Genomic DNA, 20,023 nt, shown 5'->3' with positions numbered 1-20,023 from the left:
CTAAAAAGTGATTTAGGACCAAGAGGGGTGATCTCGATCAATCTTCCAATAAACAGGCAAAGCCAAGAGTTAGAATTTTTCATGTGTTTTCAAATCTTTTTTTTTTTATAAATTTTTCATGTGTTCAAATCTTCTCTAAAAGACTAATAAACATTTGTCCCAACAATATCAATACCTGGTATTATGCCCAAAAATAGAAATAACAGAAAGTCTGGTATTTCCTATAAAAAAGACTCAAGGTAAACGTAACTACTAATAGTTAGATGATCTCTTAATTAAATAGGAAAGAATCCTCGCTCATCATTTGAATCCAAGGTATCTTACAGATGGCTCCCGGAAGAAAATAAAAACTAACAATAAACCCCAGCCAGAAATACACAAAAAGGAGGAAAAAAGAAAGATAAAGGAAAAGAATGTACACAACAAAGATCACAGTGACCACCATGAAGCATATCGGAACATCATATATCTTTCAACCGCTTCTGTCTTTGCACAGTGAAGAAGTTCAAGGCCAGCCTGAAAAATTGTGCAACACTAAAGAAAGTTTGCAAGATTGCACGCCCCTTGACAATTCCTTCACGTAGGCCCCTAGCTGTTCTAGCTATCACTGGTCCCATTGTCTCTGTCCTTGGATTGGTTTGCTCCTGCATTAATGCTAATCAAGTGAAGATGAAGTAAAAACCACGACTTGATTCCACTCAAGAAGAGACATGATCAAACATGTAAAGACCAAACAATATTGCCAACCTCTTGGAACAATGTTTGTCAACTGACGCAACCTATCCTCCGCCAATCGAACAGCTCGTGTGGACCTTCTAACACCCTGTGTTATCTCCTGGCTGAACAAATACAGATACAGAAGATTTGGTAAGATAGGATTATGAATTGGATATAGAGAAACTGTGCAAAAAGTGCATTCAAAATCTAAATTCAAAGCACTAACCCCAGATCACTGAGCTCCATGGTTAGGTCACTGATCTCCATTCCAGATAACCGCACAGCAGCCATTGTATCTGGGAGCTCCTCTCTGGTGACATCCAGCAACTTCTCTAGTGACTCAGCAGCCCTCTTAAAAGCCTTATGTCCCCAAACCACATTGAACAACTTGAATGAGAAATCTTATTTTCATAACCAACTGCCAGTTCCTAGAGGATAAATTAAAATGGATACAAAGTTCAAGAACACAAACCAGAAGAGTCGGAATTGCAGAGAAAAAGAGCCAGGATGCTGAAATGGCTACCTGTGAATAAAACGTGTATTTATTATCTGAACAACTGAAACTTACGACTAGATCTATGTATGGAATCTTGTAAACAATAAAGTAGAAGGCAGATATTCTATGAAACACTTCCAGCAATTCTTGCTTTTATTTCCAAAACTTGCATATACTCATCATATATAAACTTCCATAGAGAAAGAACTTCTCTTTAGATGTTAAACGTTTTCTAAGGAAATAAAGCTATAACATGGTATATCTATCTAAACCTCGTCATTACCAATGTGACATGACATATAATTCATGAATTGAATGTCCCACTATCTCAGTATTTAATCGAATAGGAGATTAAGACGAATTGCATGGTGGAGGAGAACAAAGAAGTGAAGCTAATACAGAGCAAACTGCCACCAGAACAAATTAAGAAAAAAAAAAAATCTTTTTCAATACCAAAAGATCGATTTTGAAAATCCACAAGATGTCTTTTAAGTGAAGAAATTCCAGATGAGCAGAGAAAGATTATTAAATATCCACGCATCAATTCATAATTAGGAACTTTAATTCCAAGCAAAGTGAAGAAATTATTAGTTATTTAGAAATCATCCATCATATTAACTCAAAATCTAGCTACGCTGCAATAGACTTCAACCATCAAAATAAACATCTACATATATAAAACCAAATGCCAGAATTAACCACTGCTCATCCCGACAAAACTAAAGAATGAAAAATTAACACGAATTCTGACCGTTAATAACAATATTAATAACCATTAACAGCAATTTAATAACAAGAAAAAGAAACCCTAGGAAGGAGGAGGTAAGGTGATACCGTGCACGCAATGGCATTCAATATTAGGATGTGCCGGTGCGTGAGGTTCCACTGCACCAGATGAGCCGAAGGAGGAGACCCGACGGACGACGTGAGACGAGAAGGTGCGGGGCCAGATGCAGAGGCATTCTCGGATTGGAGAGACAGCGATGAGAACCGAAGCACGGGCTGCCGGAGATCCGAAGGACGATGTGATGGAAGGCTCTTAGTGATATTGTGGCTACGACGTGAGGAAACCAAAGGTTTTGGAAGGTTCAGAGCCTGCAATTTGATTGCGGGTAACATCGGTCGGCCGATGAGAACGACGCCGTTCTTCCACACTCTCGCCCTCTCCGCTTCGGTTTTAGTCCAACTGAAGAGAAGGGTACTTTATTCATTACATCGATCAGGAAAAAAAAATAGAGTATTGAAAAAAAGAGTTCACATCTCCGCCCCCACAATTCCCCTTAGCACATTCCCGCCGTGTACTGGGAGATATATATACCAGTTTTGATGATGTCATCATGGGGAGATGTTTTCAATACATGGCGGAGATGTGCTGCTGGGCGTTGTGGGGCGGCTCCTTGTAAAGTGGAGATGTGAACTCTGAAAGAAATAGCCATTTATTAAAATATCTCTTTTCATGGATTTATTAAAATTTACTTTACAATTTCCATTTTAGTAATTAAAACCCACCCATGAATTTTGATAAATAACCCATGATTAGCTATCACATTTATGATTCCAGTTGATTGATTAGAAGTTTTTCAGATATCATATATTTTTATATCATAGTTGAACCCGTTAATAAAACACCCCAGAAAGGCATGGTGGGGCGGCTCCTTGTGGAGTGGAGATGTGAATTATGAAAGAAATGGCCATTTACTAAAATGTCCCTTTCCACGGATTTATTAAAACTTACTCTACAATTTCCATTTTAGTAAAGAGAAAATCTATGATACAGAAAAGATATGGTATGGGAAGAGTTTTGACCAATCAAAACCCACCCATGAATTTTGATAAATAACCCCTTATTAGCTATCACATTTATGATTCCAGTTGATTGGTCAAAAGTTTTTCAGATATCATATATTTTTCGTATCATAGTTGAACCCGTTAATAAAACACCCCAAAAATATTGCTGAAACGAGTCCGGATCACCTGCCAATGGAATATATGTTCCAACACCCTACTAATGTCATCTAACACCTTACATCAAATTGGGATCTACTCCTCAGGGCATCTCACGACCTCACTGGCACATCCCACCGTGCATTCCCAATGTATGATGGGATGTGCCTGTAAAGTTGGTGTAAGGCGCCATGTGTTAGGAGCAGATCCGGTCTCCTTAATCTTTTATATAATGGGTTCCACTTTTATGATGGGCCCTAATTTTACAGTGAGATGTACAGTGTCAGATCAAGTTGTCAGGGTGTTAGAAAATATTTTGTTGGGAGGAGATTCCAATTCTGCTGAAACTAATGTTTTAAGAATTGGACCGGAATTAAATAGAATGCTCTCCGGGTCCTGGTTCTACCGGTTAACTAGCAATTTGTTCCTCAATCTATTATTTCTCAATCCCATGCATATATTGATTTCTTATTGAGGCCCGATCTTAATGAGGCATGTCACATGTGTACAACCACGCTCTATCACCATTACAGCACATAAAGTCTGGAATAAATAGATCTGTTCTTCAAAGAACGCTCCTCACATAGATCTTACAGTATGGTTCAGTCACACATATCGGGAATATCTTCCGTACTTATATATTATTATTCATGGGAGATGTTCTCAATACATAGTGGGATGTGGTTATAAGACCGGTGTAAAGAGCGCTCTAAACCTATGACCACCATGTATGTGGTGGCCTTAAACATTAATCACGGATAGAAGAAGTGTGCTATCTCACCTATCATATTTCTCATGAATTTTGCTAGTCATTCAGCAAGCTGTGGCATGTCAAGCACTATCATTGGGCAGGCTTTTGATTCCTTTGCAATATTCTCGTAATAGATGTTTCGTGCATTTAGTTGACACTCTAGATCTGCTACCTACTAGTTGTTCCTACATCTATCCCCACGACGGTACACCCCCGTCATGTATTGGGAACATCCCTATGAATGAAAAGGGAGATATTCCCAATGCGCAGCTGTAATGTCTAATGAATAGGAATGTAGAAACAACTAGTGGGTAGCAGATCCAAGCCCTTTAGTTGAATGAAGCTTTGTCTTTGGGTTTGTTTTCAAAAAATAAATAAAACAACCCCACACCCCCTATAGTTTGCAGCCAATTTATTTCGTCGACCTTTAAAAGGAAATGTAAAATGATGGTTTTGACCTTAACATACGCTTGAACAAATTTAATAAGAAAAAGATGAAAATGGAAATGTCATTCTTGCCCCTAGTAAAATGCAACTAAGTCCATTTTGATAAATTTTGTTCTCCATTTGAAGAAGGAAGACATATTGTTGCAAATTAAGAATCAAAACACCATTTTTCTCTCTTCTTCAGTCTGTTGAAAGTTTGAAACCAAACATTGTTTGATAGATCTAGAAACCAAACACTGTTTCCTTTTAAAAACTTGATATGAATTGCTTGGGGTACTTTAAGAACAAACAACCATGGGCCCATGCCCTTAAATATTTTTCACTCGGTTTAGGTGGTTACATGATCATTTCCAAATCATTCTTAATGCAAGGGCAATTAAGTAAATTAGTTGCAAACTCTAATCTTTAGGGAATGTTTTAATAAAATGCAAATTATAGGTTATGTTTAAATAAATTTATGTAACTATAGAAGGTGTTCTAGTAAATGACCAAAAAGAAAACCATTTTGTGAGTTTGGATTAGCAGCTGAACCCAACAGACTGTGGGGCCAACTACGAGAGCCCACTTTAGTTTTACACGAAAAAATCATTACCATGTGATGTGTGAGTGAATCCAACGGAGACTGACAACAAAAAGAATTAGAACACAATAGTATAGGTGTAAAACGGGCTGGGCCGCCTATGGGCCAGAACATTCTGCTTGCTACCAGCCTACACCCCCAAAGGCGGGCTGGCCCATGGCCCAACCTGACACAGGTCTTTGGGCAATGGTCTATTTGACCCATGCTAGATCCTTCTCCCCGCACAGTCTGGCATCACAAAAGTGGGTTAGTACGCAATAGCTATTCAGTGGGCTGCGAAACCAATGATAACGCATCAGACCAATCATGAAATACAGAAATGAATAGGGCTCACAAGTTATGGAGAAGGCACCACTTTTGTTACATACAAAATAAAACAAAACATAAGGTATGTAGAGTGCAAAATAATACAAAACAGAAGGCACCACTCAACTATCAACTAGCCTGTCTCGGTGAATTAAGGATTTAAATATCAATATAATACGTCTGATACGGGGCATATCGTATCAGTATCAGCCAATGGTGGTATGGGATATTCTACGAACAGAAGCGTATCCCGTGAGTCGTATGTATCGTAGCAATACAGATCAGTAGCGGCCTGAATCGTATTGTATCGACCAATACACACTGATATAGGTCGCTCAGATCACCAAGAGCGGGCAGCCAGAGCTTGCACCTTAAATGCAATTCTTAACCACTAATCCACATTTATACTTGCAATAATAAATAAAAGGGTAAATCTATTAAACTACCCCTACTGTTCACAAAATTGACAAACTGTATCCTTACTGTTTAGATACTCTTATTGTACCCTTAAGTTTTCTGACAATTGTCTAAAACCTCCCTTGCTGTTAATTTTCCGTCACATTCCATTCACATGTGACACCACGTGAATGATAATTATTTTAAAATTCCTAAAATACTCTTATTATTTATTGCTGTTGTTGAAAATTGCAGCGGTGACGGTAATTTTGGTATCGCCGTTGCGGACAACGGCGGCCACACGATTGCCAGTGCTAGAGTTGACCCTCTTTCCTTCTCGTCAACCTAGAACTGGCCTCTCTCTACAACGGACATTCTCAGACGGAAGCTTCTATTTTTGTCCCATAAATTACTACAAGCCAACAGGTTCTTGCGCTTCCTGGTATAGGCGTTCTCTGGTTTGACAATGTCTTTAATCGACGAAGAGGAGGCTGCGTCCGCCAGACTTGTGAAGGACTTTGATTTGCCACTGTAGAACTTTGAAATGCTTCTCCTGTAACCAGCAAGACAAATGCGTTACCACAAGAATTAACCAACCATTTCATGAAATGAAGGGGCTAAGAGAAAAGAATTCCATTTGCCTCTGTCTTCCAAACAAGCACATAGAGAATGGTATATCTCAGCTGACAAATGCTATTGCCCCTGTTTCATCATCACCAATGATCCCACCAAATCAGTGCTGGAAAGCTGTGAGATTGAACTTTAAAGTTTCCAGACGATCCGGCATCTGGGGATTATTCATTGCAGCTCAATCCACAAGGATCCCCACAATTATTTCAGAGGAAGGAGAGGTATGAGAATGGAGAAAGGAGAGAGAGACCAGAGGCGGAGGGGGAGGTCTGAGAATGGAGACAGTAGAGGCGGACAATGAATTAGGGAATGAAATTTGAGGAATAGTGGAGGATAAATTCGATATTTCGTTTTCTTCCATTAGCACTTAATGACAATGTCAATTGTCAGAAAACTTAAGGGTACCGCAAGACAATATCTAAACAGTAATGGTACAGTTTGCCAATTTCGTGAACAATAGAGGTAGTTTAAGAGATTTATCCTAAATAAAATAAAATAAACTTTATTAACTTCTTTCTCTACATGTGATTTTTTCAATCTCTATTATCAAAAAAACACTAACTAAAATTTCAAAACGAATACAAAAAAAAACTAAATTTTCAAAAGAATAATATTCAAAAATAGTATTTTATAAACTAATACAATAAATAATCTATCAAATCCATGTTTATATAAAAAGATGATTTTTAATATCAAGAAAATTATAAAAATAAAATATTAAGAATAGATTAATTATTTTAATACTTAAAATTTATAAATTTGCAAATGATATGCATATTAAAATTATTATAAATTTTTAAAAATTATTAATTAATATTTTAATTTATATTAATAAGTTATAACAGCATATTTATTATTTATAAAAAAGAAAATATTGTTTATAAAATATTTAAGAATATAACATTAAATTGAATTTATCAAATCCATTAGTCTACATTTATTTCAAAAAATTATTTTTCATATTAAAAAAATTATATAATTAAAATATTAATAAAGAAATAATTATTCTAGTAATTAAAAATTATGAATTTTTATATGATATGTATATTATAAATTTTAACAAATCTGATATACTTTAAGTTAAGATTAGAATTTTATAAATTGTTAATTAATATTTTAATTTGTATTTGAGACTTTAATATTTAATTGACTTTTTATTAATGTTAAAAAACTAAAAAATAATAAAAATAATAATTTATATAATAATTAAAATATAATATGTGCATATTGCCTAGTGCCTTGGACTCTTGATTGATGCATTATAAATAAAATTATATGGTATCTATGCATCTTGATATATTAATTATAATATATTTCTTCATATATATCACTAAAATATACATTTCATGTGTAGTTATATATTATTTGTGATTATTTTGATCTTAAATTTAATGATATTACTATATTTATGAAATTTGTATGTATTTTCCTAGTATATCCATGCATTTTCATATTTTTCGTCTATATCCATGCATTTCCAAAACGTCTCCTTATCCATATCTAGTTGTCCGATATGAAAACCGATAGCAATACTTTAATCCTTAGTCCATATATTAGCCCAAACCAAGGAAAAAGCCCAGAATAGCACACGTTATCAATTTACAAGCTCATTCCGTGAAGAAAATATGCCACGGCACCTCAGTGAGAGAGAGATGAACCCAAAAGATTTCCTTCCATTTACATCTCATATTTACAGAATAATGCCCTCAATTCTACAAAATTCTTGATTAACCCCATATCGCCAAACTTCCCTAACAGTAACACTGATCATTGGTAAATTTTCACTCATATATATGCACAAGGATATAATATATCAATTTCGGCATCTAGAAATGAGACATGAGACCACCCTAGCACTGTTAATATGCATGTGGGCCACTTCCATTCAAAAATCAAAGACGTTCCCACCAACTTCTGGCCGAGGTTTTCCCCGCCAACTTCTGGTTAAGGCTTCTGTCAGTTGGTTGATGAATAACAAGGATCCCACTGTAGCACAAGCCAGGTAAGACTGTAAGAGGTACCAAAAAGCTGAACAATACCCCCTACACGGTCTCTCTCTTCCTGTCAACCCTGAGCACCTCCAGGACTGTGCCGTTGCAAAAGAAACACCTTTGGCAATTCAGAAGGTGCCTGGTTATGCACCCAAAGCATGATCTGTGCGAACAAGGCTCAAACTGAGCATCTGCCTCAGATGCATAACAAATGCAGCACAGTCTATCATCATCCTCTTCAGCATCAGCACTGGATCCCAAACTCTGCTCTTCCCTTGACTTCGTCCTGCTCCCAAGGAGGCTCAGGAATTCCTCAAGCTGCCTCAGTCTTGTAAAAGAAGGGTCCACTCTTAAGGATCCAACCTGCAATTAGAATTATTTTTATGAGCCTAAAACTATTCATTTTTGTTCCAAAAAAAATCAAGATTTGAAAGTGTTAATATCATTGCCCCACATCAAGGACCCAAAACTACCAGTACAAATGAACCAAGCACCATAATCAAATCAAGGACAGGGTGTTTAAAAGCCTTTAGCTACAACTCATCCAAAGAAGCAATTGAGAAAGCATGTGACCAGTTAAGCATGATTTCAACCATGGACTGTACTGATTCCTGCCCTAAAATAAATTTCAGATTTCTTTGCATCAGTGTGAGAACAGGGGATGGTAGGGCTTTCAATGGGTGGAATTTGATCAGACATACCTAGATCTGAATTTGATCCTCATCAATATTCAGATATGAATTGAAACCCATCCATCAGATTCAAATTACTTGGATTGATCAGATAGACCTTATAATTTGGATATTATTGATCATTTATAAAATAAACTGAAAATCACTTCAGCAAGACTTGATCCTCTTCCTTTGAAACATGATACTCAAATCAACTTTACCATTAACTATTGTTAATTCCATATTTACATTTATTAAATATATATAGCAATATTGGTTGATCAGATCTTAAATGAATCAGCTTGGGGGAATTCACATTTGATCTGATTATAAGTGATGTTTACTGTTTGAGATTGTACCTAGTGTAATCAGATCAAAATTGAATCCAATCCAGACAACAATTGGATCTATAAACAAGCATGGAGAAGGGTTTAAATTACATGGAAAGAAGGGTAACAAGCATGGTGAGGCCCATGAACTAACAATACAGCTGTAATAACACTACATGGCTTTAAAATGTTAGGCAAGTGATGAATAAAATTAAAGAAGTCAAGAACTAACCCAGTTGTACTCCAACAGGTATTGGAATCCACAGTGAACAGTAGCAGGACAATCCATGCTTGCAAACACTCCCACAACATCATTCTTCACCCTGTCCTCTGAATGAATACTAGCATCCAACAAGTTCAATATAATTCCAACTAGTGGTGCTAAGACCATCCCTCGATTTATCTTCTCTTGAGACTGGCTCTGTCGCCTAAGTGACCTGCTAAGCAGGCACACAACATTAGTTGAAAATAAGATAGGGTGAAAAAAAATGAAAACAAATTATTCATCAAAAAAATTGAAAACAAATGCATGGAAGATCACTGAAAATGATTTGATCTAAAGAAGAAAAAAGTTTCATTCCTTTATAAATCTATTTTGGGGGAGAACAGAAGATTAAAAAATGTTAATAACTAAAGACAACTCAAAAATCCTGTTACAATTTATGGTTTCTCAGAGTCAAAAGTCAAGCACAAAATTAAAGATTTGCTGAAAGCCTAAGGTTGTTCACATGAGTGCAACCAGGATACCGTTTTATCATAAAACCCAGATTTTGTCTAATATCTAGCATTCTAGCCATAAGGCTTTTAGGTATGCCCATAAATAAAGGCCTTTTGGATTTTAAGAAATCATGTGGGATGAAACAATAGATGCTAAAAAGTATAAAAATTAACAACACTTACTGGTCGAAAAATTCAGCATCTGCAGCTGAAGTCACATGATTCAGAATAAAGATGATCAACTCCGTTAACCGCCGTAGGTTCATATCAGACCCTGACAAGAAGGCTTGAGGGATCTCACGGGTACAGAACTCCAATACCCTTGCAAGATTGCATGAGAGATCAAATATGACGCTACACTTTCTCTGTTGTTGCAATTCCAAGACCTGCAAATATTCTTTTACATTAATTTTTTTTTTTTTGATCAATAACACTTTCATTAATTCATCAAGAAAGGAAAGAAGAAAATACAAAGATACAAGGACACTAACATTACAACTTAGCCCAAAACAAGGAATCCCTTTCTGCCCCTTGTTTTGCTAAACCGTCAGCTAGGGAATTAGCTGATCTCTTAATCCAACATGTCTTAACTTCCATTTCCCGCACCAGCCATTTGAATTTCCGCTTCTCATTGTTATACTTCCAAAGATCATTTTGTTCTTTGGTCAGCCACCCTATCACCACCTCTGAATCCCCTTCAATTATAAGTTTCTTGATGTTCAATTCCTTCGCTTTCCGGGCTCCTTCCATAACTGCACATATCTCAGCTCTAAGGGAGTCACCCACTCCAATTGGGCCTGAGAACATAGCAGAGATGACCCCATTTTCATCTCTAAAAACACCCCCGATCCCTGATTGTCCCGGGTTTCCCCTACTGCATCCATCAAAGTTTAATTTCAAGAATCCACTAGGTGGGGGGGTCCAAGCCACGCTCATTACTGACTTGGTCTGCATGCAACTTGCAATTTCACCCCACTTCCTCAACATGTCATCCACAGTGTAATCTGTGAATATTTCCAGAGATTTCAACCACTGTACCGCCCTAAACTGTATGATAGCCCTCAAATTTGCTGTCCCTCTCTGAGTTTCTGAGAATATCCTGAAGTTTCTTTCTTCCCACAGTGTCCAACATACTGCAGCCCTTAGTCCTCTCCACATTGTCCTTCCCCTTTTTAACTGCCACCTGAAGAAGGAGGGGGCGAAAAGGCCCTGCATGTCTGATGGGGGATTCCAGCTGCATCCAAATAAGGAGAAAGCCCAATCCCACAATGACCTCGCGAAGTGGCACGACACCATTAGGTGAAAACCAGTCTCCCCATCTGCTTTACACGGAACACACCACTGAGGTGACAAGCAAGTATTGGGTCTCTTCTTTTGGAGTAGATCACTAGTGTTGATTTAAGACTTTGAAGAACGAAGCACAAGAGAAAATGCCATTGGGGTTAGGTGTCCAAATTCTAGAATCCGCCCTAGTGGGGTCTAAGACAACATTATCAAGAAGTGCAAGAAGGCTCGAAATACAGTCAAAGTCTGAATCCCTCAAATCCCTTCTTAGACCCAAGTTCCACCCAATCCCAGAAGTGGAAGAGGACGGCGTGGTGAAAGACGAGATCAGCTCATTTTTCAAATCAGAAAGAGCGTACAAAGATGGAAACTGATCCTTTAGAGGAGCGCTCCCCACCCAGGTTTGTTCCCAAAATTTTATGGAGTTACCAGAATTCAAGTCATACCTGATATTAGGAATGAAAACTGGTAGCAGGTTATGAATGGCTTTCCAACAAGAATTGCTTGTGATCCTAGCTCTGATTCCAGCGTCCCATCCGTTGTGCTCCAGCCCATGAATACTTGCCACTATTCTAGCCCATAGCTTCTCCTTCTCCATAGGAAACCTCCACAACCACTTCCCCAGCAAAGTCATATTCCTTCTCCTAATACTCCCCAGCCCCAAACCACCACACGACTTGCTCCCGCACACTATTTCCCATATAACTCTAATCCCTCTTCTCTTCTCCCGGCTCCCACAGGAAATCTCTCATTAACTTCTCTAATCTGTTAGCAATCTTCACTGGGATTTTAAACACCGACATGAAGAAGATGGGTAAGTTAGCAAGCGTGGCCTTAATTAATGTAATTCTCCCGCCAAGAGAGAGGTAATTCTTTTTCCAGGATACCAATCTTTTTTCAAACCTTTCCATCACCGGATTCCAGAAGCTCTCTCTCTCTTGGGATTATCACCTAATGGTAATCCTAAATAGTTCAGAGGCCACCCCGTGACTTCACACCCCAGAACTTCAGCACTCTCCCTGATCTCTCCCTCCTCCAAATTCACCCCCACTACACAGCTTTTCCCAAGGTTAACCTTCAAATTGGACGGTTGCTCAAACAGTTGTATCACCGACTTTAAATTCCTGATAAACCTCACATTACCACCTTCACAAAACAGAATCGTGTCATCAGCAAACTGTAAATGTGTGAGGGGGGTTTCCATCCTCCCAACCCTCCAGCCTCTAATGAGTCACAAAACAGAATCGTGTCATCAGCAAACTGTAAATGTGTGAGGGGGGTTTCCATCCTCCCAACCCTCCAGCCTCTAATGAGCCCCCTAGAATCTGCTTTGTGAATCAATTTCCCCAAAACCTCCGCAATTAAAATGAACAAGAAAGGAAAAAGGGAGTCTCCTTGTCTTATACCCCTACTGGCTGGAAAGAAATCTACCACTGTCCCATTCACTAGCACTGAATAATGACAATTCCGGACACAGCCCATGATCCACTTGCACCATCTAGCCCCAAACCCGAATTTGGTTAAAACTTTCCTCAAGAACTCCCAGTCCACCAGGTCATAAGCCTTTTCCAAGTCCAGCTTACAGACCACTCCCTTCTTCTTATCCCTCTTAAAGTTCTCCACACTCTCATTAGCAGTTAAAATCTGGTCTATAATTTGTCTTCCACTCACAAAAGCTCCTTGATAGTGTTCAATGATATCCGGAATTACCTTCCTCAGCCTCAAAGACAACACTTTTGCAATGATCTTGTACAAGCTATTCACCAAGCTTATTGGCCTAAAATCCTTCGGGTGGGATGCATCTTTCTTTTTGGGAATTAAGGCTATAAATGTAGAGTTCACACCCGGATTGACAATTCCTCTCCTGAAAAACTCCTCAAACACCCGCAAGAGATCATCTTTCAAAATATCCCAACAATCCTGATAAAAAGCCATTGTAAACCCATCCGGCCCTGGAGCTTTTGTTCTATCCATAGAAAACACAGCCTCCTTAATCTCTTCTATATTAAAGCTTCTTTCCATCCTTCTCCTGTTCTCCACCCCTACATCTGGCCAATCCAAACCTTCTACCCACACCCTTCTACTCACAGGCCTTCTTAGAATAGATTTGAAGTGCTCCCCACAGGCCCTGGCAATCTCCTCTTGCTGTACTAACTCAACTCCATCTACTACCAATTTGGAGATAAAGTTCTTCCTTCTCCTGCCATCTGCTAGAGAGTGGAAATACCTAGTGTTTCTATCTCCCTCTTGCAGCCATTTACATCGAGATTTTTGCCTCCAACTAATTTCCTCCTTGTGCAGGCAATCCTCTAACTGTCTTCTCAATTCTCTTCTGAGGTCATTGTCTTCCTCTCCAAATTCTCCCCTTTCCTCTTTAAAGTCAAGGCTTTCAATCTTCTTCATCAAGTCACCCTTTCTTTCTTCTATCCTCCCAAACTCCATCAAGTTCCACTCCTTAATTCTAGCTTTCAAGAATTGTAACTTCTTATGGAATTCTATCCCCTCCCACTCCACCGACGGGTTACACTCATGCCACCACTCCCTCACTTTGTTAGTAAACCCTGGATGCAGTAACCACATATTTTCAAATCTAAAGGGAGTAGGACCTCCACACCTTCTTTCCTCCTTGCATAACACTATGGGCCAGTGATCCGAGGTCACCCTTGGGAGAGCTCTAGCATCCAAGGTTCCCCAATGTTCTTCCCAATCCAAAGAGAACAGGAATCTATCCAGCTTAGAGCAAATGGGTCTAGATTGGAGATTTGACCATGTAAATGCCTTATGCGCTAGGGGAATCTCTTTAAGCTCAAAGGCATCCACAAAACTATTAAACTTCCTCATGCTTTTTGCCACCCTCTGGTTAATCTTATTGGACTCTTCCGAGAACCTTATCACATTGAAATCCCCACCCATGCACCAAGGCCCATCCCACAACCCTCTAACATCAGCCAGTTCCTCCCACAGCTCCTTTCTCTCTCTGTAATCATTCGGTCCGTAAACATTTGTGAGCACCCACATATAATCATCCTCTTACTGCTTAAACTTCATGAAAACCGAGTACTTTCCGATCAACTCCTCCATCCCTTCAACCACATCCCTCTTCCACATTGTTACAATCCCCCCGGAAGCACCCCACGATGGAGCCACCACCCAGCTAATCCCCCTGGCTTTCCATACACTCCTTGCCCATTTGTCACTAAACTCCATTCTCTTAGACTCTTGCAACATCACAATGTCTAGGTCATACCGTCTTATTACCTCTTTTATTGTTGCTCTCTTCTTCGCACTCCCAATTCCCCTCACATTCCAACTAAGAATCTTCATTCCGCTTCTTTTTACAAACCCCTTGCCACCTACCCGCTACTTTCCCCCTTTCCTTCTATCTCCTTTTACCTCGAGCTTCTTGTCTCCTTCTACATCTCTCTTTAGTCTCTCTACTTCACTCAACCTCCTCTTCTTTGTTATGATCTGCATCCTCCTCTTCTGTAAACTTTCTTTCAACTCGTTCAAATCCTCCAGCCTACAGCCCAACTTCCCTACAAATTCTGCAATCGTGTCTTCTCTCACCAATTCCACCACCCCTACCCTTCCTACAGAATCCCCTTCATCTCTGTCCACCTGCCTTTCCTTCCTCTCCTCTATTCCCACCTCAGTTCTTTCCTCTCCAACCTTCCTCCCCTTACTGTTACCTCCCTCCTTCCTTGCTTCCTCCCCGTAAACCTCTCCATCTCTACCCTCATTCTTGTCCCTCTTCTCCATTAACCCCTCCTCTCTTCCTTCCTCCCCTTCCCTCCTCCATATCAGCTGCCCTTCCACATCCTTAAACACTCTTTCAATGATCTCCCACACTTGTCCACTTCTATACCTTTCTTCCCACGCCTCCCCACAATCCTTCCTTCCCCTCTCCCCCTCCTTAGAGAGCCCGCCTACTAGCTTGGCTGCATATTCGTGGGCTACAGGACATGGTACAGGAACGGAATCTGGAACCAAAGACACAGGAGACACATTAATAGCACAAACCGAAATCACATGGTTACCTGGGACTGAAGGACAAGCTAGAATAGGACTGCTCCTGGCCTCCTTCTCTTGTTCCGAAGGTTGGTAAATAATTATCTTCCTAAGTTGGTTGGGAAGTACTTCTGTCCTTTGGTCAACCTGGTGATCTTTCCACTCTACCCCTGGGTCACCCCTAAATAGCATATTCCTGCTCTGCTTCCGATTCTCCCGGTTTTCCCCTTCTGATAAACCTTGCGCACTCTGTGGTCTTGGGAATGAGATAATCCGATTGCAGTCTTCACCCTGGAATAATCTTGCAATATTCCACCCTTCCATATCATCTCCAGCACAGCTGCCTTCATCGTTTACACTGCCCACGCTAGAGCCATCGACAAAAAAGTCCTCCGGTTCACCATCGTCTTCACCGCACTGCACCCACCCTTCAAACTTCTCTTTCTTCTCTTCAGATCTTCCCCTAGTGAAACTTAGCTCCGGCCTCTCTGAGAAGCCTCGCATGGGGCTAAGCTCCTTCAAGCTGCGTCGGGAGACCCACTGTAACGCCCTCTTCTTTCCTGGTTTCCGACGCTGCGCATTCCCCCTTTTGGCTCGCGGCTGGGGACGATGATAGACCGAAACCGAAGTCTATCATAGTCGAAACCCCAGTCACGTGTTGCTTTAGTGGCTCACGCGCCTTATAAACAAACTAGGTCGGGCCCGCTGGCCTGTTTGGGCCTTTAAGAATGCCATTAGCAGCCCACCTGGGCTTTTGCTTTGGCCCATTTGTAAGCACCCACGGGCTCACGTGATTTTTAAGGTCATGCGCTTCCAGCCCCGACCCCGGTTTGGTTCTAACAGGTTTAAGTTCAAGTCTTCCTTGGCCCAACCCCTTTTCCCTATTCAGAACAGTCTTGGCGCCAGTTACAACCTGTGCAAAGGTCCTGCCACCCTCCAGACTGCTCACTTCTTCCACACGCGAAAATCCCACCCCTTGCCTACTACCCTTTTGTTTCTCCAGCAAATGTTTTTCCATTTTAGTGAAAGTGCTTTTCTGGTTTGAATTCTCCAACCCTTTCTTGCCACGCAGCTCTTCTTCTTCAACCTTCTCATCTCCCTCCTTACGAGCCTCTTTCCAGAGCATCGATTCAGTGGATGAAGCCAGCCACACTGAGTAGCACTGCCTTTCGACTAGCACCTCTAACTTCCGAGGTATCTCCTCAGGTTTTACTCCATTCAATAAAATGGAAGCTGAACGAAGATCTCCCCAAAAGGCCCCTCCTAGTGATCCTCTACACATCAAAGCAATGGCTTCAGAAGTTTCTTGCTTCCACAAATGAAAGGGAAGACCTAACAGACGCACCATCACTCCATCTTCAACAAAGAAGTCTTTGGAGTTTGATCCCAGACACCATCTTGATACTGTGAAATTTCCAAGCTTAGCTTGGATGTTTAAAGCCTCCACTTCTACTCTGTTCTCAAGCAAATCCAGCAAAGCCTTGTTCTTCTCAAAGGATGTTAAAATAAATGTGCTCTTCAACTTTAACCTTGCTGTTAACAGATCTGCAGCTTTCCTCCAGTCAAGAATGGGAGCTGAAGCTTCAACTATCAATTTACTTTCCCAACCCCTCTCTGTATGTTTACTCCCATTCTGAAATTACCTGCCCCAGCTAACACTAAAGGAGTCTCTTGCTTAGTCTTGTTCACCAAACTACTAGACCTGCTTATCTTCCTTTTAACTAATGCTTCTCTTTTTACACTCATGCGTTTCAGCAGTTCACATAAGGCGTCAAGAACTGCCTTCCAGCCCTGACTCTTCCTTCCTTCTGGAAAGCAGATCATCTGCTTTCTACCCTTGCCAAAAAATTCTGTCAAGGCAATAAAATAACCTTTAAGGTTTCTCTTACACTCTACAACAACCCTTCTTCCAGAATCTGAGAAAAGCTCTTTCCAACTATTTTGCTTGCCTTCGTTACTTGCACCTTCCACAAACTCCTTGAGCCCTTCAATTACCCCCAGTCCTTCTAGCAGCACCATCCCTCTCTTTGCTTCCCTGATCTTCAAGCTCAGCTGACCATTTATTCTCTGTTCCTCAAATAGGAGTTCCTTAGATTCAATCTTCAAAACTTTTTTCCAACGGCCTACCTCCACAAATTCTCCCATCTCAGCTCCTCCCCCTCTCCCCCTCTCACCCTCTCAGCAACCTTCTCTTTGCTTCACCCTCTCACCCTCTCACCATCTCAGACAAAGGCACCAGATGAAAACGCAGTTCCTTTCCCTCTCACCCTCTCAGCAACCTTCTCTTTGCTTCACCCTCTCACCCTCTCAGCAACCTTCTCTTTTTCATTAATTTCATAGAGAGGGATTAGGGGGAAAAAGGGGGGCAACCATTTCATTCATCAACAGAAATTACTGGACAGTCAACTATTGCTATCAAAATGACCGAGTCTGAGGTGTCCTTGAAAGGAATATCATGTACATGTACCTACCATGTGAATACATGATCCCACTCCCATCTGCATTTGTCTGTGGCTGTGTGTACACATACACACGCATTTTCTCCATGCTTCTCAAGGGTGAAAACAATCAGGTTGGGATGAGATACTGTTCTTTGATGCCCATATGTAAATACAGACAGACATGGATAGGGGAAACAGGAACTTGTTTCTCCACTACCTAAAATCCCAGACACAGATACAGGTACATGTATCCCAGATAATATGCTAATAGTATCATGCTCTTATATCTAGTTTTTTAAGCTAAGGCTCAGTTTGGAAGGAGTACAAATACAAATATGTAGAGTGCAAAGCCCTGTATTTTGTATTATTTTGTATGTGTTTGTACTGTACATATTTGTATTTGTACTCTTTCCAAACTGAGACTAAGGCTTAGTTTGGAAAGAGTATAAATACGAATATGTATGGTGCAAATACACACAAAATAGTTCAAAATACAAGGTTTTGCACTGTACATATTTGTATTTGTACTTCCAAACTGAGCCTAAATGACATTTATCAGGACAATTATAAAAAAAAAAATGTCATTTCTAAGGACTTGTTTCCTTGCAAGTTAACTTAGCTATGAATAGATTTTTTTTTTGTTAAATTTGTTAAAACACACCATTTAAATATTTCTTAAGTGTTAATGCTATAGGGTACATTTAGAAGTATCTAGTTTCATATCTATGTCCAACACTGGTACGCTAGGCATGTACAGAATCTCAAACTAACCAGTTTTATCCAAACCCAAACCCAAGATGGTTCAACATGAATCTTGAAAAGATGATAGAGCCAGGTTAGTTTGGTTGGATGATCAGGTTGATCCTGTTTGGTTTTGGGATTGCATGAACCTCAAACCAAGCCTAATTCAGACCCATGCTCACACTCTCTCAGATTGGGCCAGGACAGCAGAGGCCAAGGTAGCAATGGGCTCAAACACAATTTCTCCAGCTGGACCTTAAAACCTTTTTTCTTATAAAAGCTAGAGTATATTGTATTGTATTGTATTGATAGTAATAGGGAAGAATGTCACCCGCATTCTTTCCTTTTAAGTTAAGAGGACATAAACACCCATTACAATGGGAGGAAACCTCAAGCACAACTATTTTTGGCACCATCATTTCAAAATGGATTGTTAAGCATATTTCTGATTCAAGTGCAAATGCCTTCTCCACAACATACCCAGTATGACACTTTCCATTCTAGTTGAAAAAGCCACCTATTCATGAGGTTCACATTCATTGACAAGTATTTTGTGGGAATTCAATCATATACTGATAGGAACATGGAAGGAGAGGAAGAGATGAATGCAAGTTGTCTTACTACCATATTACCAGATTGAATTTGGACTTGGAAGAACTCTTTGGTGGAATCAAGTAAGAATCATCTATATCTACTCTGTAGTTATCATAAAATCCACATTCTCATTCTCTTTTAATAAATCACCAAGTACATACAAGGGAAGAAACAAGCAACAAAATGAACATACAACTAACATATGAATTAGAAAAAGAACATTGCAATTAAAAACATCCTACAAGTGGCATTGATTACCTGGTATTTTTCTTGCATCTCTCGAACAGAAACAGAGAACTCAGTCATTGTCCAGCTGAGAGTATTGAATAATCGGTTTAGAAATGCTGAGAATAATGCATCATCATGTATGCATGCCTCCCGCAATAAGCCCTTCATGAAGAAAGGAGATAAAGGAAAACCATAAGATTAAGCTGAAAACTTTAACAAAGAAGCATGCTACAGGAACAAAGATTTTAATCTTGAATTCACATCCCCAGTGAAATCAAAATAAAATCTGGAAGCGTGGAAATCCTTACTAAAGTTTCTTTAGGACCTCACTGAAATTAGTCAAAAACTCGAAATGTCAAAATCTTTAAAAATATATATCAGAATAATTTGAGATTTTATTGAAACCCACATCCAGACAAAAAAGACACAACAAAGAGCATAATTTCACCTGGAAAAGCATTGATGATGATGACTCCCCATGCTTTGAAGAACCAAATCCAGAACCTTTGCACAGTCGCAGAAGTATGTTTGTTACTGGAATCCATGATCTGTTGCCAAAAGCTGAGAGCAATGCTCTTGGCATTTTCTGAATGGCTGCATTATTGTTCTCAAAAGCAACCAAATATTCTCTGTACTGTACCAAGACTGATATAGATTGCAAAAGAAGATCTCTCAAATCAGCACTGGATATCCGTGGGTCATTGAAGTGAGTAACAATAAAAGTGACCTAAAAGACAAGCCAAGCATTAGTT

At 39.7% G+C, this 20,023-nt stretch overlaps 2 protein-coding genes across 4 annotated transcripts in view; both read right to left on the bottom strand.

The window, feature by feature from the left end:
* Positions 1–240: 240 nt before the first annotated feature.
* Positions 241–2,500, bottom strand: LOC104600025 (uncharacterized). 2 transcript variants are annotated; one of them, XM_010262819.2, is made up of 5 exons: positions 2,048–2,500; positions 1,190–1,240; positions 944–1,077; positions 748–839; positions 241–655 (listed from the first exon to the last, which is right to left on the bottom strand). In XM_010262819.2, the coding sequence occupies exons 1-5, from the start codon at positions 2,330–2,332 to the stop codon at positions 462–464; spliced, it is 756 nt and encodes a 251-aa protein (XP_010261121.1). In that variant the 5' UTR covers positions 2,333–2,500; the 3' UTR covers positions 241–461. The 2 variants fall into 2 exon arrangements, with proteins under 2 accessions (XP_010261121.1, XP_010261122.1); XM_010262820.3 differs by having other exon boundaries at positions 453–644.
* A 5,420-nt stretch (positions 2,501–7,920) lies between these two features.
* Positions 7,921–20,023, bottom strand: part of LOC104600027 (E3 ubiquitin-protein ligase RKP) — a 35,085-nt gene continuing 22,982 nt past the window's right edge. Inside the window, exons 7-11 of one of the 2 annotated variants that reach the window (XM_010262822.3) lie at positions 19,720–19,998; positions 19,302–19,433; positions 10,159–10,361; positions 9,491–9,695; positions 7,921–8,621 (exon numbers count right to left, since the gene is read on the bottom strand). In XM_010262822.3, the coding sequence (XP_010261124.1) occupies positions 8,310–8,621; positions 9,491–9,695; positions 10,159–10,361; positions 19,302–19,433; positions 19,720–19,998 (1,131 nt within the window). In that variant the 3' untranslated portion in view covers positions 7,921–8,309. Of the gene's footprint in view, positions 8,622–9,490; positions 9,699–10,158; positions 10,362–19,301; positions 19,434–19,719; positions 19,999–20,023 lie in introns of both variants that reach the window. The other variant, XM_010262821.3, reaches the window with a different exon arrangement.

This window comes from Nelumbo nucifera, chromosome 5, assembly GCF_055504915.1.
Source record: "Nelumbo nucifera cultivar China Antique chromosome 5, China Antique-T2T, whole genome shotgun sequence".
Classification (NCBI taxonomy): domain Eukaryota; kingdom Viridiplantae; phylum Streptophyta; class Magnoliopsida; order Proteales; family Nelumbonaceae; genus Nelumbo; species Nelumbo nucifera.
The sequence above is the reverse complement of the archived record's forward strand: the minus strand, read 5'-3'. Positions and strand labels throughout refer to the sequence as shown.